This window comes from Dromiciops gliroides, chromosome X (assembly GCF_019393635.1).
Source record: "Dromiciops gliroides isolate mDroGli1 chromosome X, mDroGli1.pri, whole genome shotgun sequence".
NCBI classification, from domain to species: domain Eukaryota; kingdom Metazoa; phylum Chordata; class Mammalia; order Microbiotheria; family Microbiotheriidae; genus Dromiciops; species Dromiciops gliroides.
Window position 1 is genome coordinate 59,649,625 of NC_057867.1, and position 27,005 is coordinate 59,676,629.

Below are 27,005 nucleotides of genomic sequence, written 5' to 3' on the forward strand. Positions count from 1 at the left end.
GGAGAAGAATGCCACCATCCAGGCCAGAGTAAGGCTGTCTGCTACATCATTGGGCCACATTTGGTGTCTAGATGTCACCATGACAACTGTTGGATGTGGCGAGGACTTAGTGACACTGCTCACAGCTTGTGGTCTTTTCATCATCTTTGATTTTGAACAGTTGGAATTTGGGATTAGACAAAGCTATGCCAGGCACTGTACCAGGTATCAGAAATACAAGTATGAATGGGTCATAGTCCCCCCTCCAAGGGGCTTATGTTTTAATGGGGGAGGACCATGCTATAGGGGAGCTGACGGCAAGGGAAGAAGTTTGGGTCAACAGTTGGAGCTGCTGACTTGGAGGTCACAGCAGCAGAAATCACCTTTAAGGCAAATTTAAGAAGCCTCAAAGCTTCTCTGGTTTCCAGTGCTGTCCCTGAGAGGATGGGGGTGGGGACAGGATAGTCAGAAACTATCCATGATCTTTGAAAGCATTCACTTTGGCTCATCTAATGGATTTTTGCCAGGTCCCCCCCCCCCACTGCCACAGGGACATTTGTAAGCTACTTCCTATGTAAAAACATAGACCTTGGTTTTAGAAGAATCACAGCATTGTGGATATTTCTATATACATGCTCAGACCTATTAGTGGTCTGTTAAATACAGAGATTTCATTACTGTTTCCAGAACAACACATTAAAAAGGGGGAGGAGGTGGGCAAGCAGATTCATTTGGAAAGCAGGAGGATGGATGGCAAGATGCCTGGGGTGGAGATATGTGAAGCAAGGTCTGGGGACAGCTTCTTGTGGTGGGTTAGGAAAGCTTACCTCCAGGGCAGAATTCAAAAGGTGGGTAGATTAACTCCCCTAAGGAGGGGAGCAATGCTCTCTGGAGGTTTAGTCGTGACGATGGCATCCAATTTAAAAAGAAAGGAGTTATTGATACATAAGGATCCTGTTATCCTGCTTATTTACTCAGAAAACCACCTTTCCTTGTATTTTTGTTTTGTTAAATATTTCCCAACTATCTTTTTTTTTGTTTGCTTGTTTTTTGGTTGTTTTGGGTTTTCTTGAGGGGGCAGCAAAGGGGGTTAAGTGACTTGCCCAGGGTCACACGGCTAGCGTCAAGTGTCTGAGGTCAAATTTGAACTCAGGTCCTCCTGTATCCAAGGCCACTGCTTTATCTATCGTGCCACCTAGCTGCCCCTCCCAACTGTCTTTTTTTTAGTGAGGCAATGAGGGTTAAGTTACTTGCCCAGGGTCACACAGCTAGCGTCAAGTGTCTGAGGCTGTATTTGAACTCAGGTCCTCCTGACTCCAGGGCTGGTGATCTATCCACTGTGCCCCCTAGCTGTCCCCCCAACTATCTTTTAATTTAATTCTGCCATACTTGGGAGTTTGGTGGGCCACATGCCCTCATAGGCAGTGTGTTTGACACCTTTGCCCCCTTAGAAATACTTTAGCCTGTACCACCCCTACCCCGACTTCAGAGATGAGAAAACTGAGGCCCAAAGGATAGGGACAGTAAGTAGCATTAACCTAGGACTCGGACATCTACATTTCAGCTCTTTGTCTAATGCTTTCCCCATAATGCCAGATTACCATTCCAGGGCCAATCATTCTCTGTATTTGACAGACTAGTAATAGGTCTGACCATGTGTATAGAAATATCCACAATGCTGTGATTTTTCTAAAACCAAAGTCTATGCTTTTACATGGAAAGAAGCTTACAAATGTCCCTGTGGCAGTTGGGGGGGGGGGAGCTGGCAAAAATCCATTAGATTAGCCAAAGTGAATACTTTTTTTTTCATTTTGCGGGGCAGTGAGGGTTAAGTGACTTGCCCAGGGTCACACAGCTAGTACGTGTCAAGTGTCTGAGGCCGGATTTGACCTTAGGTCCTCCTGAATCCAGGGCTGGTGCTTTATCTACTACGCCACCTAGCTGCCCCTTAAAGTGAATACTTTTAAAGATCGTGGATAGTTTCTGGCTATCCTGTGGCATCCTCTCCTTCCCCCACCTCCATCCTCTCATTGACAGCACTGGAAACCAGAGAAGCTTTGAGGCTTCATAAATTTGCCTCAAAGGTGAGTTCTGCTGCTGTGACCTGCAAACCTCAATTTTACTTATGCAGGCACTTGACCCCCTTCCTCATGCTAAACCTGACATTATTGCAAAATTGCAAATCCTCCCTCCCATTCGAGGTTAGCATCTAGGTTACACAGCCTTTGAGGCCTCAGAAGAGTGACGTGTTTGCTGGAAAAGTTACTTGGCACAAAAGCTTTGGGAAGTCTGATAGGATAAGAACACTGGCACTCACTATTATGATGCTGGTCCAAGAGAGATGCTTTCTGTCTCTCCTCATTTACAATTGGCATCTATAAGAATATATATTCATTTAGTTTTGAACTGATCCAACTGTTCTGGAGTGATTTTCCCAAAGTCATAGAGAATGTACCAAGGGTAAGACTTGCCCAGGTCTTTCTGTGGTTTGCTTTGAATGCATTATGCCAAGCAGCCTACAATACCGAAGTTATGATTGTCCCCATTTTTCGGAGGAAGAAACTGAGGTCTAAAGGGGCTGTTATGTGCCATGGGGCATACAATTTTTAATTAGCAAAAGCAGGATTTAAGCCAATATTAAAATAAAATATTAAAACGAATATTAACACCATGTTGAACAGTTCTGAAGCACAGCAATTCATTAGGTTTCCTGATGTAGCCACTTAAACCCTCAGGTGACCTCACTCCATTCCTAGCAGCAGAATTCCTCACTGAATCTTGGCCCTCTAGTGGCCTGAGTTGATCTCAGTTTTGCTAGATTCCCTGAGGCTAAGAGACTCCGCCCCATCTTCCTCACAGGAGCAGCTTTAACCAGAACCTCAGCCAGTAAGTTTTGAACTTTTGAAGTAAATTTTATTTTATTTGAACTTTTTTAATTAAAAAATTACTTTTGAACTTGTGAAGATAAAGGTACTTTTACAACATCTGGGCTACTGGTTGAGGATGGCACCTGTGTTGTCTGAGTGGTATTGTTTGGTCATGCCCAACTCTGTGACCCCTTTGGGGGTTTTCTTGGCAAAGATACTGGAGTGGTTGGCCTCCAGCTCGTTTACAGATGAGGAACTGAGGCAAACAGGGTTAACCCTGTTTTTTATCCCTGTGACTTGTCCAGGGTCACCCAGCTAGTAAGTGTCTGAGGCCAGATTTTAACTCAGGAAGATGAGTCTCCCTGATTTCAGGCCTAGCATTCTATCCACTGTACGGACCAGCTGTTATCTGAGCACATGTACACAATTTCATCTGCTAAGAGCAAGGTGTCTGATAAACAGGTTTTCCTGTGCAGAAAATGACCTCAGGCTGGCAGTTTGGTATAGCAGATGAAATGTTGGTCTCAGAAGCAGGAAGAGCTGAGTTGGGATCCAGCCTCGGACACTTCCTAGTAGTGTGATGATAGCTATGCCTTTTAGCCTCTCTTTACTAATCTGTAACATGGGGATAATGCCTACAAGTAACTACCTCCCAAGTGGTTTGTGAAGCTCAAACAAGGTGACCTATGTAATGCTCTTTGCCATCTTTAAAGCACTCTACATAGAAAAGCCAGTTCTTGTCATTGCCAGACCTTGGAGAATGTGCTTGGAAATTGGCCCACGGAGGGAGAAAATCTCTGACTTCCTATCATCTGAAAAGGGACATGCCCCCAAACGTCTCCCAGTCCTGATGGGTGATATGGGGAGACCTCTTCTGGTGATCCATAAGGAGATGTTCTTTGGTTTATGAGTCTCTCGCTTTCCCCTAGACACAGGTGCAGAGGCACCTGTCAATTCCTTCAGCACCATGGACCTCCAGCCTTATGAAGACAAAGACAATCAGAGTGTAGGTGAGTGGATCTTGAGAACATAACTGTGAGTTTTCTCTCAAAGGGTTTTGCTTCATGGGGAGGTGCCTAGAGTACTGGACCTGGATTCTGGAAAACTTGGGGTCCAATCTCAGGTCCAAAATTTATTAGCTGTATAACTGCATGAAATAATCACATTCACTTCAACAATCATTTTAGTGCCTCCTATGTCCCATGTGCACAAATGGAAACATCGAAACACATACCAAGCATATGTAAAATAAATGCAGAGGAGTTTCCAGATGCAGTCAGCAATGAGGGACAGTTTGTGCATGGAGATGAAAGGTCATACATGCGAGCACAAAGCAGGCCACTTTGGCCAAAACAGAGTGCAGGACAGGGAGTACCATAGTTCTCGCTTTATGTATTATGCAAATTTGGCTCCTGCTCTGGCTCCCAGAAGCCCCAAGCCAGGGTCCTCTGAGCAGTCAGCCATGAGGAGACCCTCAAGGGGAGGGGGAGGTGTACAGGAATGGTCCATTTACATTGAGATCTGGATGTAATGGGAAATCAGTATGGAAAGAGAGGCTAGAGCCAGATTTGGAAGAGAGCCTTGGGTTGTGACCCTGGGCAAGTCCCTTAAACTCGGAGTCTCAATTTCCTCAACTCTAAAATGAGAATGATAAAACCTGTGGTGCTTACCTGGCCTTGGTATAGAAGGTGCTAAACACAAAACATTTGAGAACTCATGGGTCTGAAATTGTGATGACAAACAAAGCCTTGGCAAACTTTAAAGCAGCAGGTAAAAGAGTGTTATTGGGTTATCTTCCTGGACCCTAGCAGATGAATAGTTTCTGTATTTGCATCATAACAGTTCCAACCCCAGAAGCTGGAATTTCTGTTTTTGTTTGGGGATTCACATTTCTGAGCCAGCCCTTCTCTCTTCTCTAACACCTTCATCCCCTGCATGATCCCATGAGCCAGACTGCTCTGAGTGACCATCTAGATAGTGCCAAATCCAAAGGCTACAGCCCTCCACTTCTGTTGTGGGATGAAGCTTTTTGTGTCTGGCCCCTGGAATGTGAGCATCCTTCCCACATGCCTTTTCTTCTCTGTCTCTTTTTACAGCCACATACATACCTTTATTTACTACTGACCCAGTGCAAACATTTACTATTCAAGACAAGGACAGTCTGCAGACAGGTGAGGATTTTGTCATTGAGCCACTAGAATTCTTCTCTTGGAAGTAAGGACTCTTTACATTTGTTGTGCTGTTGGTAGACAGGTGAAGGACCCTTTATCAAAATGCTATTCTTAAAATAAAATATGTGCAATTGCAACGGAAACCAAATATATTAAAGTCATCATTGAAACATTAAAAAAACACAAGATCATAGAACCCAAAGTGAAAAACCTCAGTTCTAAGGATTTTGATTCAAACCTATGGAAATCATGTGACTTATGTCTATGGCCACTACATGTATATAGTGGCTCCATCATGATGGAAAGATGTCCTAAAAGAGGAAGTAACATGGCATGGCAGAGAGAATACTGGACACTGAGCCAGGGAGACCTGAGTACCAATCTGTCCTCTGATACTTCCTAGTTATGACCATGGACAAGTCACCTAATTTTTCTTAGCCTCAGTGTCCTAATTTGTAAAATGAGGTTAATAGGACTCCTAGGACTGACCTCACAGGGGTCCTTAGGATCCTCAAATGAGTCAAAGCTTTTTTAGACTTTCAAATACCATAGAAATGTCCATTGCTATGATTCATTCATTCTGCTAGCCCAGAGACAAATTTTGACAGGCATCCTGAGTCTGCCATCCCTCGTGCTAGGTCTGTCTCCCTTCTAACTTTGTGTCATACTCCACCTGTGCCTTTCAATAAGTCACTGACAAAAATATATAAAATACCATGGGGCTAAACACAGCTCACTGGGCCATACTACCAAGGATCTTCCAAGTCGATGTTGAAACACTAAAGACTACTCCGGCAATCAGTGTGAATCTAACTGTACTATACAAGCCCACATCTCACCATCTTCTCTAGCAGAATAACCTGAGATGTAGTTTCAAACACTTTGCTCAAATCTAGGCAAACTATATTCTGGAAAATTTTCATTCTTTACCATATTAGTAATCATGTCTAAGAAATAAATTTAGCCAGCTGTGACCTATTCTTGATGAAGTCATAATGGTTTGTTTTTTTGTGATCACTGTTTTCTTTTCAAGAGATTCATTAACCATCCCTTTAATAACATGGTTTAGAATTTTCTGGCAAAGTCAAGCCTATGGGATTATACTTTGAAGACTCTGTCCTCTAACCTTGGAAAATAAAGATAGCATTTACTTTCCCTCTGGTACAGTCCTGTAGTACCTTCTCCAACTCCTCCTTTCCACAGTGCAGTGAGTGAGACTTGCTCTTGGGTCCCAAATGAAATACTATCAATTTGATGCAAAAACCAAAGGAAGATGCAGCTTCTAGTCCACATAGAAGATGAGAGGCTGGGCCAGTCCCCTGTGCCACGTAAACCTCTTTTCCATGGGCTTTTCTTTCTCTGTTTACAGCCACATATGTACCTATATATACCACTGACCCAATACAAGCATATACTTTGCAGGGAAAAGACGTTCTGCATACAGGTAAGGAATCCCTTACTGAGCCACCGGACTTCTCTTTAAGCGTTTTGATTAATGACCTAGCAGTGCACAGAAATCATGTGAATCACAGTATAACCACTGCATACGGCCCATTCTCCACATTCTCCAAGCATTTTAAAGGGCGCCCTAAGTGAGGAGACAGCCTGGTATTGTGGATAGAAGGCTGGACATGGAGTCAGAAAGACCTAGGTAAAAATCTGTCCTCTGACACTTTCCTACCTATGACCAGGAGCAAGTCACTAAACCTCTCTGAGTCCCACTATCTACACCTGTGGAATGGGGATATGACCCATAGTACCTACCTCATAGGGCTATTATGAGGCTCAAATGAGACAATATATATAGGTAACTTCTTTTTTTGTAAATTTTAAAGTCCTATATGAATGCCAGTTATTATTGTCCCACCATTCCAACCCATGGAGTACATGGATAAAAACCTGCCAATGCTTATAAGCACTGACATTATATCATCTTCATTCTCTACCCTGGCAATCATAGTCTTTATTCATTACTATAAGTCTATGTTTACTAATATGTTCCAACAACCGGCTCTCCCATCTCACTTCTCTAACTACACCCACTATACATATCCCATAATACAAGAAGCCAGAATGACTCTGGGTCCATGACTGAATATAAACCTTAGGCAAAAATACCAAGCCTCCCAAAGCCCTCCAAAAGGTATGGGCACAAATGTCTCCAACTCTTTCTGTGGGCTAAAGCTCTCGATTCAAGCTAAAACAGAGGGAGGCTGGACAATGATCTATCTAAGGGGATTCTCTTTTCTTTAAAAGGCTCCTCCTACGCACCCTTATACTCACTTGGGACAATGGAAACACAGACTCCTCAAGAGAAGGACAATCAACCTGTTGGTGAGTATTTTACTCTTGAAGTTTGGATTCATAGCCTCAATTCTCTGAATTGCACTGACAACTCTTGCATGTAGAAGATGGCCCAGTTATGTTGGAAACGTGTTCATCTAGAACTGCCCTCTAAATGGGAAGGTAATGGGGGACCAGTGGGGAGAATGCCAATCAAAGTTAGGAAGGCATTATTTCAGATCTCACCTGTAATACTATGTGGCTCTGGGCAAAACCCTTTAACTTCGCTAACCCTCAGTTTCCTCATCTGTAATATGAGGATAATAATGCCTGTTAATACTTCTCTTCCAGGGTTATTGTGTCTAAGGCTCTTTGTGGACTTTCAAATGTTCTTATTAGTCTCTTCTCCTTCTATGCTTAGGACACTGACCCACGGTGACCACCACTCGGTTGATACCCTTTATCTTCTACCCCAGGAAGGATATTATATTTTTGTTAATAAGTTTAACAATGACTCCTTCTCCCTTCTCATCTCCCTTCTTTAAATTCCCTTCTTTACCACCCAAGAAATACACTAAGGCCAAATGATCCTGGTCTCACAACAAGGGAGCATAAATACACAAAACTATGCAAAAGGGATGGACCTTCTTTAATGCAATCAAAAACATATCTAAAACCAAATGGTAGTATTAATTTGTACTGCAGAAAAACTAGAAAATATCCTCATCTTCATTCCTCTGTCATAATTCTAGAAATGCTGCCAATAGCAGTAAGACATGTGAATGAAAACAAAGGCATAAATGTCAGCCAAGAGACAAAGACAAAAGTATTTTGAGGACGGATTTAGTATGCTTGTAAAATATGTTAAATTCATAAAAATCACCAGTGTTTCCATGTACCACTAACAAAACCAAAGAGCAAGCAATCAAAGAAATTATGTTCATAGTAACTACAGAATGTATAAATTATCTGAGAGTTAACCTCCTGCAAACACAAATCAATAAGCATTTATTAAATGCCTACTATGTTCCTATGTCTGTCAAGACAAATAGGAATAGCCTCTACCCTCAAGGAACTTAAAGCTTTATTTAATGACACACATGCTCTCCATTAGTAACTACAAAAGACTGCAGAAATAAAGGCAAATGAATAGACAAAGAGGTATTAAATGCCATGATTAGGCTGTGAAAATACAATAAAAATGTTACCCAAATTAATTTATAAATTTAATAACATAGTAATAAAATGACCAAGGAAATACTTTTTGGAATTGGACAAAATAACAATTTATTCATAGAAACAAAAGGTCTAGAATTTAGAAATCAGAAAAAAGGGGGAGGAATGAAGGGGCATTACATTAACAGACATCAAAATATATTATGAAGTCGTAATAACCAAAACCATTTAGTAGTTATTTAAACAAAATGCCTAAGTAGATCAATGGAGTTAATCAATAGATCCACAAAAACCAGATCCAAATGAAAATACCAGGTTAGCATCTGATAAACTCAAGAACAGAAAATTCCTAGGGGAAGGGCTCTTTTTTTGACAAGAACTACTGGGAAATGAGAAAGTACCTTGTAGAAATATGACATGGATCTGCATAGAAACATTTCTATGAACTGATAGAGAAACAGCGAAAAAGGCAGAAGACTGTATAAACACATAAACACACACGCATATAAACCATAATAACACAAATAAAACATCACTGAATGGAAACTGGATTCTAAGTAATTCAAACACCAATAATGGTCCTGAAGAACAGGTAGCAGAGAGGGAAGGAACTTCAAGAGCAGAATGTTGCCTACAAAGCCACATGTGGTTACTAGGGGTTTTGTTTTTGTTTTTTACTTAACTGACAAGCACATCTTAAGCATCTGGGAACACCAAGACAAAAAACCCAGCAGTGCCTGAACTCAAGAAACTTTTGCATTTAGGAGGTAAAGGAGGAGAAAGATCCAGAACCAAGTAATGCAGGGTATCCCCAAAATCTTAGTGCAATTTTAAGCCATTAAAGCCAAAAATTGCACTAAGACTTTTGGGACATGTTGTATAAAACAGAAATGTATCAATAAAACTGATTTTTTTTTAAAGGTCATGAGCTCAAACGTCTGTAATTCCTCCTGTACAGCAAAGTTCCTTGTTTGGGGCCACATCAACCCATCCAACATGAGATTCTCTTTTGCATACAGTGCCTCGAATATAATAGGGGCTTAACAAATGTTTGTTGATTGACTGCTCATGCTTCTTGTCCCTTGTCTTCTGACAGCCTCATATATACCCATATATTCTCTTGGCACAGTGCAAACAAATTCTTTGCAAGAACTTCCTGAAGGTGAGCTTCTTATTACTGAGCCTCTCAGATGTTTCTTGCCTGGGTTTTTGATGCAATAAGGGAGTTATTGGAAATGCATAATAGTATAACAAGCTGGCTTATGGGCTGAAACTGGAAAGGGACCAAGAGATTTGCAAAAGAGCATGGGAGGCAGCATGATGCACTGGAAAGAGTACCAAAAGGAATCCCAGAACGTGGAATTCCACCTCTGATGCTTATGAACTGTGAGTCCTTGGGCAACTAACTTCACTGAGCTGGGTCTCCATATCGTCATCTGCCTTATTTCATTGGGGAGGAGGAAAGAGAGGATGGTAAAGACAGTTGCTAGAAAATCATCCACAAAAATATTGATTCTGTCAGTCATGTTAGAGGATAATAGTGAAGAGAATCCAGTGTTTTTTGCGAACGGGAAAGTTGAGGGGGTTAGATTTAGTTGGACTCTCAAGAACTTTTCAAGCAAAAGATCTAGGATCCTATGCGTGACCTTGGACAAGTCACTTCAGTTTCCCGGGGCCTCAGTTTCCTCCTCTGTAAAATGAAGTGGTTGAACTAGATGGTTTTTGAAGTCCATTTCCAACTTGCTATCCATGATACTATTGAATGTACCCCAAGCTATCCTTGGAAGGGGTTCTATGAAGGTGTGAGAGTGCATGGAATAGTGGGAGGCCACTTCTACAAAGGTCCTCAGACAGGACAGGATATGTCAGGGAACAGGTGGCAAGCTGCTTAGAATGTGGGGGGAAGTATAAGACATAGAGAAGCAAAGAAAATGAGACAAGAAATATATATATATATATATATGAATCAGAATGTTGTTGTTCCTGTTGTTGTTATTGTAGTTGTCTTTAAGATGTGTCCTACTCTCCATGTCCCCATTTAAGATTTTCTTGGCAGAGACCCTGAAGTGGTTTGCCATTTTCTTCTCTGGTTCATTTTACAAATGAGGAAACTGAAGCAAACAGGGTGAAGTCCAGGGTCCCACAGCTAGTAAGTGTCTGAGGCTGGATTTAAACTTGGGTATTTCTGACTCCAGGCCCAGCTCTCTATCTACTGCAGTGCCACCATGCTGCCCCAACCAGATTGTGGAGGGCTTTAAATGACAAAGTGAAGAGTTTGTATTTTATCCTGGAGGCAATAGGGAACCACTGAACGTTCTTGGTTGGGAAACCACTCCAAAGGTCAGATTTGGGTTTTTTGAATGTTAATTTGGCAGCTATGTGGAGGATGGGTTGGAAAGGGGAGAGATCAGGTTGAGACACCAATTGGGAGGCCACTGCAATCATTCAGGCAAGAAACGATGAGGCCCTTTGCAGTGTTGGCAACTCACTTCATCATCTCCCTGGGCTTCAGTCTGCTCCTCTGTGAAGCAAGGAGGTTAGACACGATGAACTGTACCAGAGGTACAATCTAATCTCGAATTCAATGATTCCATTCCAGCTCTGGCTGAAGTAGCTCAGAAGCCACCTCTAGGCCAGCTCTCTTACTTTCCACTGTTATCATGCTATCTCGTGAAAAGTACTGAACGCCTTTCATTTGCCTCTATTTGAGTAGGCTGAGCCTGTGAATTTGTTTATTGAGGTTCTTTTTCTCTCTCTTCTGATACCCCAGCCCCCCTTGATTCAATAAGCCAGCCTGATCCTGGAACCACAATGAGTGAGTGTCAAGATTTTACCACTCCAGACTGTGCAGAAGGTATGACCTCCCCACATGCCCATAGCTCCTGCTGGGAGACAAAACTCTTGTCTACGATTGTGTCAGCGGTGCCTGTGTAATGATCCCCTTTCTCCCCTCTTCCAACAGAAACATGCCCACCGATATTTGCTCTTGAACCAGTACAAGCTTTAGAAGACAGTGACAACCCACAAGATGGTACGAGAACTTTTCTTCATTGAGTCTTTTGAATTCTTCTCCCTGAGGGTTTTGCTTCATAGCTTTGTTGTACATGGGCATCATTTGAATGGCATCAGTGATCACTGAATGAGGAGAGTGACCCAAACATATGGATAGAATGCTGGGCATGGAGTTAGAAAGACCTGGGTACAAATTGAACTTATGATACTCTAGTTTTGAGACCATGAGTGAGTCACAGTCTGAGATTCAGTTTCCCCACCTATAAAATGAGGGTAGTATTTGAAGCACCTAGTTTAGAAGGATGTTGTCAAACTCAAGTGACATACACCGTTATGATTCTTGAAGTAGGCAGACTGTGAAGCCCAGATTTCTAACTTTTGTGTCATGGATCAAGGTTAGCATGCGCCATCCTCAAGTTACAGAGAGACACACCATGTATGTGGGAAATATGACTACATCTGCCCAGAAGAATGTGTCCACTGAATAGGTTTTACCAGAGAGTGACAAAAGCTTTGGATAGAGATAAGGTATCAGCCCAGTATTAGAAGGCAAGGAGACCTTTCTCTGGGGTGAAAAAAGACTTTTGACACTTACTAGCTATATGATAACAATGAAGTCAACTTCCCTCTCTCAGCTTCAGTTCCCTCATTTGTAAGATGGGGATAAGGTCTGCAATTAGCCCAGGCACGTGGTAAACTTCAAGTGAACTACCACACTTAATGCTCATTGCTAAATTAAAAGCCCTTCCAGCCCCTGGAGAATATACAGAAGCACCTGAATACCCTCCCTCCTAACTAAACTGATCCTACAAGCCCACACTGCTCCTTGTTCTACAAGGAAAGAACATATATTTGATGCCAAATACAAAGGGCAAGTCGCCCAACACCAGGATCGCTCCAGCGATCCATCATTTGATCCATCAGAATGTTTAAAGGTATCTGTTCTGTACCCAGCATTATGACAGGTATAGGAGACACAAACACAAAAGTAAAGCAGGCCCCACCCTCAAGGAGCTTAAGTTGTGACTGGGAAGACAACAAGTACCAAATGGTGATATATAAATACATACAAAATGGAAGGGCAGGGCTGGCAGCTAGGGGGGAATCAAGAAAGGCTTCTTGTCAAGTGATGTTCAGGCTGAATCTAACAGCTGGAGGTGAGAGGAAGGGTGTGTTTTCCGGCATGGAGGCCAGTCCATTCAAAGGTACAAAGAAAGGCAATTGAAGACCACTTAGAAGTCATAGTAAGGCTAGATTGACTGGATCACATAATATGTATGGGGCAGTAATGCATAAGAAAAGCTAGAAAGGTTGGTCAGGAGATTGTAAAAGGTTTGAAATGCTTAATAATAGAGTGATAGGGAACGCCTGGAGTTTTTTGAGGAGTGACACAGTCAAACGCACACTATAGGAACATCCCTTGGGCAGCTGTGTGGGGGAAGATGGGCTGGGGTGGGCTGAGATTTGAGACAGGGACACCATTTTATCCAATGACATTCTCTTCTGTTTTTCCTTCTCCAGTTACAAGTACCTTTATGTCTTTCTTCTCTACTGAACCATTACAAATAACTGAAGACCAAGACACTGAGACCCTGTGTATGGGTGAGCATTTCTTCATTAAGTCCCTGGAATTTTTCTGAATGTTTTAATTCAGTCTAGTGCCTTTTGGAAGTATCCCAATTGCATGGGCAGCCACTGCCTGGGGAGTGTACCTAATGATGCTATAAGCATGTTCACCCAGATTATCCCTTTAAAGGAGAAGGCAAGATGACATGATGACTAAAGACTTGGATGTGCAGTCACCAAGATCTTGGTTCAAATGTCACCCTGACACATCCTAGCCATGTGACTATAATAAGCAAAGTCACAAACTCTCTGAGCCTCACTTTCCATTTCTGCAAAAGTACTACCTGGGGGGCCCCTCTTTCATAGGGTTGTGAAGTTGAAATGAGATAATACATGTAAAACACTGGAAACCTTGAAGTGCTAGTTGGTGATGCTGCTGCTGCTGCTGGTGATGATATATGATAATTTTATTAGAAAGGGAAGAAAATCTCCCCCCTCCTCCTCTTCGTCTGGGGTAGGGAGAATGAGCTAGTGGCTCAAAGACCTGTGTATTAGCATGGCTGGACATGGGTCTTGTGTCCGAGACTAGGTACAGAACATTCTCGAGCTTTTTCATATACAATATGGCTGTAATATATTTTCTGACCCCTAGCTCAAGTATGTATTGATTATCTTTCTATCCAGTGAATTTGTTCTCAGCCTAGGTATGGAGTAGGGGAGTGGTGGGGGGATGGGGGAGGGGTCAGAGAGGCAAAGGAAAAGTCGGCTCATTATCTTTCCTAACAGAAGCTCCAAAGAAGAAACGTTTAGATGTTGAATCATTAATCTACAAACTCCAAGGACACATTGCAAAGAATGAGAGTCACTGTAAAATACATTCCTTGATGTGATTTCTCATAAACTGCCCTTAGTTCACGTAAGCCAGTAGCAGAGAGCATTCTAGGCCATGGGGACTCCATATTTCAATCCAACACAACAGAATCTCAGAGTTGGAAAGGGATTTCAGAGGGCAGCTAACGTGACCTATACCTGAGCGAAAATTTCTTCTCCAAGAATCCTAACCAGTGGCCATCTGGCCGTTGCACAGAGTTGTCTAGTGATGGGGAACCCAAGGCCTTCTGAGGCAGCTGTTACAGTTGGCTGTAATTATCAGGATGTTTTACCTTCCTGTGAGCCTGTTTGCCTCTCTGCACCTAACTCTGCCCTCCAAGGCCAAGCAGACGGATGGCTTTTCTCTTCAAATACTTTTCCCTTCAAATACTTAAAGGCAATTACTGCTTGCCCCCTAAGCTTTCTCTTTCTTGGGCTAAATGACCTCAGTTCTTTATCTCCCTCCAGTACTGATGGAATATACATACTACTTCTTCCATGAGACTTTGGTGACCTTTGCCCACCCCCATCCATGACTTACCTTTGATTTACTTATGTCTATAAATCTTGGCCTGCCCCAACAGAATAAATGCCTTGAAGAGAGAGGATTATTTTTTGTCTTTGGGTGCCCAGTGCCTAGCATAGTGTCTTGCATAGAGTAGAGGTGCTTAAAGGAGGATTACATTCAATGTTCACTATACTCTTGATGATACCACATCTGCTATGTTCTGAAGAACAGATGATCTGAAAGCAGTCTCATCAATGGACATGCTCAACTTGGCAACTTTTCATAAGTGGCCAAACCACAGTCAGAAACTAAGACTCCAGGGAACATTAATGAGGTTGTCTTGTCCTCTTAAAAGTCATTTATTGGGAACATTTGTCATTTTTTTTTCATTTCTGATGTTACGGTCAGAAGCCACAAAATCACAGAGCTGGAGGGAACTTCGTAAGCCATTCAGTCTAATGGTCTCTAAGGTGGATGTGTTACATATTAGGGAAGGTGGAAAGAAAATATTAGAACTTTTATTTCTATTTTTCTTAAAAATTAGTAAAATTAGGGGCAGCTAGGTGGCACAGTGGATAGAGCACCGGCCCTGGATTCAGGAGGACCCGAGTTCAAATCTGGCCTCAGACACTTAACACTTACTAGCTGTGTGACCCTGGGCAAGTCACTTAACCCCAATTGCCCAGGAAAAAAATAAGTAAAATTACACCTTATTGATATTTAACAAATTGACACTGGCACTTTAAGTACCCCAAAGTGCCAGTATTTGTCACAGGTCATAGGAGATATCATGAGGGTTCCACAATGCAGAGGGGTTGACAGTGGATTTATGGATGATATTGGATAGTTTTAGCTCAACTAGCACTAAGTGGTCCATGAATGTGAACAATCATTTTTCAAAAGGATTACAGACTAGTACCAACCATAAGAAAGAATGCTCCAAATCGCTAATTATGAGAGAAATGCAAATCTAAGCAACTCTGAGGTTTCATCTCACACCCAGCAAGTCAACAAAGATAACAAAAAATGAAAATAGTCAATGTTAAGAAGGTTGTGGAAAGCCAGGCACACCAATGTATAGAGCATTATTACCATATTACTATTATTACTAAAAATTCCCCTGCTAGGCATATACCCCAAGAAAGTTCATGACAAGATAAGTACAGGAAAACATGGGAAGACTTATATGAACTAATATAAAGTGAAATAAACAGAACCAAGGATGCCATAAAACAATGACTACAACAACATAAATGGAAACAAAAATTTTAACTGAATGATGCTATGTTGTAATCCCTAACCTTTGTCCCAAAGAAGAAATACAAAAGGCATCTTTTACATAGGTGAAGAAGTATGGACTTGAAACACTACTGACAATGCCAAGATTTGGACAAGGTGTTGGCTAAATTTGTTGAAATGCTGTTTTCTCTCTTTGTTATTATGGATAGCTTTTTGCGAGACATATAATAGGGGATATAGGTGACGTAAAAAAAAAAAGATAGTGTTAAAAATTTACTCCAAAATATCCTAAACTAACTGTCACAAAAGGGACAAATGACTTGAAAAGATTACTGCTTAGAAATCATAGATTGAAGGTAATATTAATAACGTAAGCAAAAAGAAGAAATCAGAATTGACCCTTCTTTACCTAGTATAAGCCACTCATTGGCCACACTGTGAGATTAAAATGATGATAACAAGATTTGGCAAGAAGTTGGTGAAAAAACGTTCAAAATGATCAAGATTCACAAAAGGGATTTACAACCACTTTTGGTCACAGGGAACTTCACCTTACTTGTCTATTGTATTTAGAGATATCAGCTAATGATAGTATTCATTTTTTCTCTCACTCTTTTCTATAAACCCTCTGAAGTCTGACTTCCTATGTCATCATTCAATTGAAACTGTTCTCTCCAATGTTACCAGTGCGCTCTTGATTAGAAAATCTAATGGCCTTTTTCTCAACCCTCATCTTTCTTGACCCATTTGTAGCATCTGAAACTGCCAGTCAACACTTCCTTGTTCCCCTCATTTCTGGGTTTTCATGACTTTGGCTCTTTCCTCATTTTCCTCCTATCTGCCCACTCCATCTCAATCTCATTTGCTGGATCTTTGTCAATGGCAGCTAACCGATAACTGTACTTGTGCCCCCAATGCTCTGTTCTTGGCCCTCTGTTCTCTATAGTCTCTCACTTGGTAAGCTGGTCATGGAGATGTATCCCAGATGTATATGTATACCATGCAACTCTAGTCTCTCATCTTGAACTCCAGTCCTATAATACCTACTGAATACTTTAACCTGCATATACCATAGGCATCTCAAACTCAAAAGGTCCCAAACAGAACATCTTAACTTTTTCATCAAGCCCACGCTTCTTCCATACCTTTCAGTCACTGTCAAGGGCACTGAAATCCCCCATTCCCAGCACTTCTGTGTCAGCTTCACCCTCAACTCTTCACTCTCTCATCCGATAGATCCCTGCAAAACCCCCCCCAAAAACCAAAACCAAAACCATAGATTGAAGACAATACTAATAATGTGATCAAAGGTGTGCAAAAAGAAAAAAACAGTTGACCCTTCTATAAACCACTCAATGGCCACATTGGGAGATTGGAAAGATGACCAATAGTTGTCAGACCTTGTCATTCCTTCCACTTCTCTCTGCTCACAGATCCACCATCCTCATTCATAACCTCATCAGTTCCCTCCTAGACTTCTGCAGTAGCTTTCTGTTTTCCTCCCCCCAGACTCTTCTCTCTCCAATCCATCCTCCCACCCAGCTGCCAAAGTGAATTTACCAACATGCAAATCTAATCATGTTTCTCTACTACTCAAACTCCAGGGGGTCCCTAGCACCTTCAAGATTAGACAGAAACTCCTCTGTCCTTAAAAGATCTTCCCACCCTGACCCCCTTATCTTTCCAATCTTTTCTACCCTACTTCCCTCTATCACTCTCTATGATCTAGCCACACTAGCCTGCTTGTCATTCCTCACACGTTTCATCATCCATCTCCCCATCTTTGCATTGGCTGTCCCTCAATACCTGCAATGCTTCCCCTTCCTTACCTCTTAGCTTCCTTCAAGGGTTGGCTCAAAAACCACATTCCAAATGAGGTCAATGACAGACTCTCCATCTGCCATCCCCTCTCCAGTGAACTTTACCTGTTCCATATCTATCTTGTATATACTTATTTATGTACATGTCTCTTCCATTAGAATATAAACCACTTAAGGGCAGCAACTGTTTTCCCTTTTGCTTTGTACCTCTGACACTTAAATGATAAGCACATGATAAATAATTGTTGATTGACTAATGTAACACTTTCTGATCAGTTTGCAATAACAACTGCAAGATGAAAATCTGCTAGCCAAATTTCAGTGCAACCTTTGTATACTTGGTGGATGGAACTAAAAAAATAAGTGTCATGATTTAGTAAGCACATACCAGGATGTGCTTTTTCCTTTGGAATGCCCACTTCTCTGTTGACTTATCTTTATAAATTCTGACTACCATTAAAATCAAATAATCGCAGTCAATGAACTGAAGTTAGAACCAGACCTTTGAATCATTCTATCAGAAGGCATTCAGTCAAGATTTTCAAAAATAATGAAGCTGATTCAGGCCCATTGTTTTCATGAAAAATTATTAATTATGCTTTTATGAGAACAATGATTTCATACTGTTAATAAGATAAAAAATCTTAACTATTTTTCATGTCATCCCTTTTCATTTTCTATTTTTGTACATTATCATAATGTACATAATTATATATGAATACAATTTATAGATATATGGGATACATGCTTAAAATGTTTTACTCACAAGGGTGTATGATCATAGAAATTCAGAGATGGGCACCACTATCCATAAATGAATAGCAATCCCCCTACCACAGACTGAACAAATGCTTACATACAATGCTCTTAATTCTGCCCTCTTGACACACAAACAACACTTTAGTAAAATCTCTTAGGCCTGAAATGGGGCGGGGGGGGGGGGGGAGACTGGCCTAGGTTGGCCATGATCTTCATTGAGTTTCTGTATGAAAATGATCTTAGGACATTCTACAGAAGAAAGACCTGTGGCTGTACTTAAAAGGCTACTTAAACCCTTAATAGGAAAGGAGTTTTTTTCCTAAAAACTGAACATCATCATTCATATAATTTTGCTGTACAGGTTTACTAAATCAAGTGCTCGCCTATAATGTGAAACAAAAACAGCTAAGACTTTCCTAAAAGAAAAAAATTCGTTAGAACCATTTTACAAGGTTTCCATTACAACCTAAGACACAGAAAATATTCAAGGCAGGCCTCTTTTCAGGATTTCTCCTGGGACTCAGGCTGCTTGCCAAAGCCAGCTGCTCCACTTAGCCCGGCCAAAAAAAAAATCTCACAAAAAAGGGGGCAAAAGGAAAAAAGAGAGTGGAAAAAGAAGAGGAGACAAGAAAAGAAAAGGACAATTTCCTTTTTAATTTCTTCAAAATTTTTCTCAATAGTAGCTAGCTGCCCTAACTCTCCCTGCATGCTTTTTTCTCATTCCTTCTCTCCCCCTCTGCCTCCATTCTTCTTCTTGTCTCTTCCCCCTCCCTTACTTTCATCTTTCTTCCTCCTTCATTCTTCACTCTTCCCCTTCCTCTAATTTTTTTTAGTGAGGCAATTGGGGTTAAGTGACTTGCCCAGGGTCACACAGCTAGTAAGTGTTAAGTGTCTGAGGCCGGATTTGAACTCAGGTACTCCTGACTCCAGGGCCGGTGCTCTATCCACTGCGCCATCTAGCTGCCCCCCCTTCCTCTATTTTTATGAATCTTTTTCTGCCTTCCTCCATCCTTCTTTGCTCTCCACCTCCCTCCATTGTTCTTCCCTCTTCCCCCTCCCTTTTTCCTTCTTCCCTCTCAGTATTTCTCAGTACTAAAATATTGGCAGGGACTGAGCCAAAGGAACTGTGTTAAGCATTTTATGGATACTGTCTCATTTTATCCTCACATCAATTCTGGGAGGTAGGTGCTATTATTATCCCCATTTCAGGTGATGAACCTAGGGCAGACACGTTAAGTGACTTGCCCAGGGTCACACATCTGACTGTCTGTAGTCAAGTCTTATTGATTCTAATTCCAGAGTTTCATACACTAAGCCACCTAGCTTCTCTGTAAACTGAACAGAGAGACTATGTTTGACTCTTGCTCTTTGAAATGTTCAGCTTCAGGGCTAAATATCCTTTATGTAACCATCTTTTCTCATGAGCATTTTTATGCTCATGACAAGCCTACTTCTAGAGAAGGGACTTGTATTGTAATGAGTAGGCCTACCTAGAAGACTTCTCAAGGTCTTTCAAACTCAAAGATTCTGTGTTCCATCACCCTCTGTCCTTTGGCAAATCTACTTGCCTTTTCTAGACCGAATGGTCCACAAATCTATCAACTGGCCACTTTGAGTTACAGCCTTTAATCAGAGTAAGAGCCTCAGGGGCCATAATGCAAGTGTGACCTGAATAAGATCTCCTAAATAAGGTACTAATTAGTTCGTAATGCCTGTAAAAGATCATGGAGTTTCCCCTTTCCACCCCCAATGGTTTGAGCTCTTGGCTTCAATAGGCCCTTTGGTTCCACACCATCTGCCAGCCAGGTGGTTGTATACTTTGGTTGACAATTTCCTAATCCCTACAGAGCTTCTAAAAGGACAGACTTTAGCCCCTGGCTTTTACCACACTTCAGGCTACATAACTACAAGGGGAGCTACCGCCTGGTCACTCCTTGTAGTACTTACAGAGACACAGAAGCAAAGCCATTCCTAGCAACTTGGGTGATGTGGGTAGCACAAAGCATGCCTGAGGTAAGCAGCATAAAACAGGCCTGAAATCAACTTTGAGACAAAGGCAGTTGAGGGGGATGGACAGATAACTTAGGACAATGACCTGTGTTTGGGGGTGGGGTATAAATCAACCCCAAGATACTTCAAGGTGGAAGAGCGATCAGTGAAGAGCCAGGCAGGGAAGGAGCTCAACTGGAGTCTGCCTAGGGAAAGAAGCCATTTGGTAGCATCATAGTGTATCTAATTCATCTTAACTGGGTACTAAGGTCAGTTCACACAATATCATAGCCTTAGAGCTGGAAGGGACCTCAGAGGCTACCTAGTCCAACCCCCTCATTTTACAGGTGAAGACACTGAGGCCCAGAAAGGCTAAGTGATGTGTCCAAGGTCACACAGGTAGTACACATCAGAGGTGGGCTTTGAATGCAGCTCTAGAGCCAGTATTCTTTACTCTCTATCACACTGCCTTTCAAGGACTTCTGGTACTCTCTAAATTTTGACCCCCTGTGCCCTGCCCTATTTAGAGTCCTGCCTGAGGCCTGGGCACAAGAAATGGATCTTGCCTTCTTCCCAATTGTGTGAAATCCTCAGTTCTCAGTGGGAGTCTGAATAGTGAAAGGCCAACTGTAAGTGATGGTTAAGGTGATGTCAACTGGACAAAACCCCCACAGATGTTTGTTTCTTACCCTGTCATGAAAATAAGGAAACCAGTCACTCTTCATTCTCAGTTCATGTTTCTAGTTCAGGAGGTCCCCTTACAGTATTTGGGTCAAAAGGGGAAAATTGCATATAAAGGAAAGTGCAATAAGCACCATTTAATTAGTTCATGAAAAGTCTTTACCAGTTACCGTGATCCATATCCATTACCCAGAGTTACAGTTATTGGGGTCCTGACAGATGGCATTAGTGTCATTAATGAAAATGAGATTACCAGCCTAGCTCTACAGACACCAATTAACACCAAGAAATTGCAGTAGATGAGCAAGGCTGGGATTGCTCTGTGACATGACATTCTGGGAAACATATTCATTGTCCCTTACAAAGAAATATTTAATCTATGTCTTTTTTCTTTCAAATGCCATCTCACTCATTAAAAAGTGTTTCCTTTTGAAAGGAGGAAAGACAGGCGTGGACTAATCATAGGGATTTGTAAGACTTCAGGATACCCATCTGGGCCAGCTGCTCCCTCCATTTTTGACTTAAACTAAAAATAAAAGTCTGTGGTCTCTAGAGTATTTTTGGTAAAGCCCTCCAGGGACTAGAGCTTTCTGGTTCCCAATTACTAATAGAGATGGCATTAGTTTTATTTAATAAGTTTTCATAATTACATTCTACGCTATTTGGCCTCAAGGCATGTGAACATCCATGTATAATGAAAGACTTTAAGTTCAATTTCAAGATGTCTGACTTTTAAAAAAAAAAACTCTTCTAAAGAGAAGAGTATTGTTTCTATGAGAGAATGGAGAAGAAGGAGTAGGGGCTGTGAAAGTAGGGTGGGCAGAGGAATGCATAAAAGAGGAGAGGAATGGGGGGTTGGGGAAGAAAGGTGTTACTAAGGAGATTGTATCACATTCCCGAAATCTTTGTGAATTAGAATGTCACTACAGCTGGATTCTCGTTAGCCAGAATAATGAGCCTTAAACATGCCAGAAAACAGCAATTTACTATTACTATAATAATGGGGAAAATGGTAATTTTGAAAACCATCTTGCATAAGTTTCTTTTTATGCAGAACTATGATTTCATTTATATAGTGAATATTCAGTAAGCAAACTCTCTCCCCCAGTGCAGACTGGCAACTCTTGTTTGAGAATATTAGTAGCAATAAATACTGACACCTCTCTAAATGTGGCACTGAGAGAAAGTCCAGTGGGACAGCTAGGTGGCACAGTGGATAGAACACAGAGCCTGGAGTCAGTAGGACACGAGTTCAAATCCAACCTCAGACACTTTACTAGTTGTGTGACTCTAAGAAAGTCACTTCACCTTTGTTTTCCTCCCACCACCAAAAAAAAAACACAAAAAAGAAAAGAAAAGAATATTCAGTGAAGGGCTAGAAGTTCATGTTGGAAGAGGACCTTGGGAAGCAGTTCAGCTCTATACTTAGCCTAATCCAGTCCCTTGTCCCCTTATCCTGTCATTGATCTTGCTTGGCCAAACCCCAGCCTTGGATTACCCTATTTGGGTTCTTCTGAACAAAGCTAGAGAGCAAATGAGTCCACCACAATTTATGTTATATGATCTGAAATGGGCCTTCACTATGTCAAGGCAATCCTTTGATATCTCCGTAATGGATTCACAATCCTATTCACCTCAGTAGCTTTTCCAAACCTTTCATGCTCCTTCAAAATGCCTTCATAACCTGAACCCTTCCTCCCTTTCCAGTTTTCTTATACTTCCTTTACTCCCCTTCATGTATTCTATGATCCAGTGACATTGGTCTCAAGCGAGAGACTCCACACCTCCCAACTCTAGGCATTTTCAATGGCCACATACCTTATGCCTGGAATGTTCTCCCTCCTCATTTTCACCTCTGGCTTCAAGACCTAGCTAACACCCCACCTGCTTCAAGAAACCTAATTCCTTTTACTGAAGGGACACAGGAGGTCCAATAGGAATGGAGGATGAGCTAAAGTCTTTCAGGAGGCAAGGCAGGAAGGGAGGTAATGGATGTCTTGCTTTCGCAAGAAAGAGGGAGATGTAGAGCTCAAGAAAAAAACAGATAAAGACAGTGAACCACACCAAATAGCTTCCATTTTTACTGTCTAAGAGGCAAGGTCTTCTGAACATGGGAGTAGGATGAAGAGGAGCTAGGGCCTGGGGGAGTCATTGAGGTGGGGAAGAGAGAAGGATCCTGTGAGCAAATAAGGGAAGAAAATTCAACACTCACTTCAGGGCCTTGATTAGTAAGTAATCGGATACTCTCATTACATGTCATACTCTCAGCAGTATTCTGAAAAAAGTTTACCAACCAACCCTGATTGGAGGGGGTACACACAACAACTGCCTGCCTTACTTCCTTTTTTTCTTTTTTCTTCTACTTATTTATTTGACTGTTTGACCTGGGGAAAGAGGCCATTCTTTGCCTCATTCCTTAGGTAGCCTTAATCACAGAATGGGCATTGCCTCATGCAAACTGAGACCTAGTAAAGCCCTTAGCTTAACAAGGCCAAAGCTTTCTTCCCACTGCATCTGAGCCACCTCCAGTCATCCTAATGTATATCTTGCCATTGGACCTGCAGGACTCTGGCAGAGAAAGTGAGGCTGGTGACTTTGAACAGCCCTCCCTCACTTAAGTTCAATTCACTACAAGTCAATGAAGGAAGACAAACAACAACAATCTAGGCAGTCTGGGTCAAGTGACTTGCCCAGGGTCACACAGCTAGTATCTGAGGCTAGATCTGGATTCAGTATCTCCTGACTCCAGGCCCCGTGCTCTATCCACTGTGCCACCTAGCTGCCCCATACAACACATTTCTAGGTTTAATTTGCTTTACTATTTTCTCCATCTCTTTCTTAAGTCCAGACAATCCACAGAATAATAGACCAAGCCCTGATTTGTGGCATTTGCCAGTTCCTGACATGCAAGTGCTCACACTGAAAAGTCAGCAGTTGGCTCCTGGGAACCTATTCATGCTGGCTCTAGTATGCCCCTTCTTTGCTAATCACTTCTGTTTGCATTTGTTCTCAGAGGAATCAGATGTTGGACACATCTTTCTGGTAATTTTGAGTAGTTTGATAGTCTTTATGTATTGCATGTCAGGAAAAAAAGCCCAGCCTGCTACTTGGGAGCCAAACTTAAAATATATCTTAGAAATAAAGAGAATCACCTTTGATCAAATTCTATTCAAGCCTGTCTGAAATCCAAACTTGCAGCCTTGCCAACAAAAGTGAATTAAGATGCACTTCCCTGCCTTCTGTGGCCTCCCAAAGCCAAGTCTTCTGATCTCCTAAGTCCGTAATCAGCTCTTTGCATCAAATATAACTTTTCAAAGGACTCGGGCCACTGGGGCCACTATGTTTATTCTCATTTCCAGTAGACTGCCAGTGGATTGGGAGATATTTATCTGGTTTCCTTTGGTGCTTTTAATAACAGGGAAGATTTTTCTTCCACCTTTCCCCGGTGTCACTCAACTGCAGGTAAAGAAATGAAGCAGCTTGTGGGAGTGCTAATTAGGGCCAATTATTTCTTGATTGACCCCCTTTGCCACTGAAGTGCCTGGCAGAACCCATTCTCTTCTCTAGAAGGAGGGCTCCAGCTGCGCATCTGCTTTGCAGAGCACATCTCTGCCCCAGACCTGACTGCAGCACTTCTCTCCAGGGCAGTCAATTCCTTTGATAAAAAATGTATCGTAGTGAATAGAAATTAGCCAGACGCCTCCAAAAATCTGTCTGCCAACCCATGTAGAAAAACGGCCCCCCAATGAGGCATGATCTAGACACGCACCAGCATCAGCTACATAATAATTACTTTAAAAAATTTGTTGTAAATAACCTTCCAGAGCCATCCAGAGCCATGGGCTTCCCTGTCTAAATGAGGATGGGGCTGTCTGGATACAGTCTTCTTCCACTTCATAGGTGGGCACAGAAAATCTTTGGGACATTCCAGCTCTAATAATCAATGGCCATATCAAAAATTCTCTTATTTCCCACTTGGACAACAAACATGAGGAAAATGGATTCGGAATCAAGGCCCCTCCAAGTTCAAATCCCTCTTCTGCCATTTGTCACCTGTGTGACCTTGGGCAAATCATTACAACCTCTCTATGCCTCAGTTACTTCACTTGTAAAAAGAAGGGGTTGGATCTCAAAAGTCCCTTCCAGCTATAAACATGTATTCTCTTGCATTTATTAAATAACTACTGTGTACAGAGCTACTGGGCCAGGCTTTGGAGAAAAAAATTAACTTAGACCATCTCTGCTTTCAAGTGGTCTGTAGGATATAGCATAAGAACAAGACAACTGCATAAGTAGCTATAATATAGAGTATTACCTGAGCTGATTAGAGATACCAGATTATAACAGTAGAATAGTGCCAGATGGCCTAAAATGAGCCAAAATGGTTTGAATTTTACTGTCTAGCCAACAGGGAGCCACTAAAGATTTTTGAGCAAAGGAGTAAGCTGACCTGATCCATGAATAAGTAAATGTGTCTGGAAAGTGTATCTATTAAGGCTGGATTGGAGAAAGTCAGGGACAACTACTTGAGTACTAATTAATATCCTGGGTTGGTGGAAATGAGGCCCACATTAATTAGGATTGCTGCTGAGGAAGGAGAATTGATGTGAAGTGGGAGCACAAGGACCTGGTAACTGAATAGACAGAAGAGGTGAGGAAGGAATAGTCTAAGAAAAACGCAAGGTTACAAGCCAGGACCCAGTCAGGTCAAACCACTACAAAGGCCAGAAGTTGAAGGCCATTTCCAGTTAGCTCACTACTACCTGCCTCCATGATTGACCCCTTGGTCTCTCGAGCCTTGACTGGCAGCCTTCACCTCTTTTTCTCCTTCTGGCTTGATCTTCACAACCATCTTGTCTAGTCCTTTATTTTCACAGGGAAGGAAATGACTGGCCTACAGTCATATGGGATTCCAGTACCAGTTCTCTGCTTCCCCACCCCAGACTCTTCCTGACACATAGACTAGGAGAAACAAGTTAACTCCCTTATATGCAAAACCGTTTGCTAACTTTCAAACCTTATAACCAAGTCTGCAATCAAGATTATCATTTACTATTACAACTACCACCACTGCCACTACCAGCAAGGCTGGGGATGGGCTAGAGACTGGGCTGCTACAGGTATACATGCCTAGTATATTGCAGGTGTGATGAATCACAGAATTTGAGAGTTGGAAAGAAGCTCAGCTACCAGCTAGTCTGACCCACACCCCAAATGAATTTTCCTACAATATACTTAAGGAGTGATCACGTAGCCTCTAATAGAGGGGAGAAATGGAAGGGAGAAAGGGAGGAAGGGAGGGAGGATTACCCACATTTGCAAATATCTCATTTGATTTTCACAGCCACCCTGGGAGGTAGGTGCTATTCTTATCCCAATTTTACTTTTGTTGTGGAATCATTTTTCAGTCATATCCAACTCTTCATGACCCACTTGGGATTTTCTTGGCAAAAACACTGGAGTGGTTGGCCATTTCCTTCTCCAGACGATTTTATAGATAAGGAAACTGAGACAGAGTGAAGTGGCTTGTCCAGGGTCACACAGCTAGTAAACTCTGAGGCTGTCTCTGAACTCAGGAAGGAAGATGAGTCGTGTTGATGCCAGGCCTGGCACTCTATTCATTGGGTCACCTAGCTGCCCTGTTTTACAGTTGGGAAAACTGGGTCAAACAGAGATTAAATAACTTTCTCACAATCAAACAGCCTGTAATTGTCAAATTTGAACTTGTATCTTCATGACTCTTATATTAGTTGACATCTTAGCACTAATTTCCATCCATTCACTGAGAGCCTTACAGTAACCCAGAGAGGCGGATACCACCACTAGTGTAATTTCATTATACAGATGAAGAAACTGAGGCTGTGGGAGAGGTTCAAGCCCCTACTCATCATTTTCATGGGGTATGGTAAGCACCCTGGATTTGGAGACAAATGATTTGGGTTTGACTCTTCCCTTTGTCACTTATTATCCGTGTGACCTTGGGCAAGTCACTCTCTGTGGGTGTCAGTTTTTCTTCATCTGCAAAACAAGGAGGTACAGGAAGCCTTCCCTTACCCCTCTTAATTCAATGTTTTCCCTCTTTTAA

General features: G+C 41.9%; 1 protein-coding gene across 8 annotated transcripts in view; it reads left to right on the plus strand.

Moving 5' to 3' along the window:
• LOC122733309 (transcriptional repressor protein YY1-like) overlaps positions 1 to 27,005 on the plus strand; it is a 119,320-nt gene that overhangs the window by 87,129 nt on the left and 5,186 nt on the right. For 4 of the 8 annotated variants that reach the window (XM_043973596.1, XM_043973597.1, XM_043973598.1 and 1 more), the window contains exons 6-13: positions 3,776 to 3,856; positions 4,943 to 5,017; positions 6,387 to 6,461; positions 7,274 to 7,351; positions 9,573 to 9,638; positions 11,247 to 11,330; positions 11,439 to 11,507; positions 13,010 to 13,090. In XM_043973596.1, the coding sequence (XP_043829531.1) occupies positions 3,814 to 3,856; positions 4,943 to 5,017; positions 6,387 to 6,461; positions 7,274 to 7,351; positions 9,573 to 9,638; positions 11,247 to 11,330; positions 11,439 to 11,507; positions 13,010 to 13,090 (571 nt within the window). In that variant the 5' untranslated portion in view covers positions 3,776 to 3,813. Of the gene's footprint in view, positions 1 to 2,714; positions 2,866 to 3,775; positions 3,857 to 4,942; positions 5,018 to 6,386; positions 6,462 to 7,273; positions 7,352 to 9,572; positions 9,639 to 11,246; positions 11,331 to 11,438; positions 11,508 to 13,009; positions 13,091 to 27,005 lie in introns of all 8 variants that reach the window. The other 4 variants (XM_043973600.1, XM_043973601.1, XM_043973603.1 and 1 more) reach the window with 4 other exon arrangements.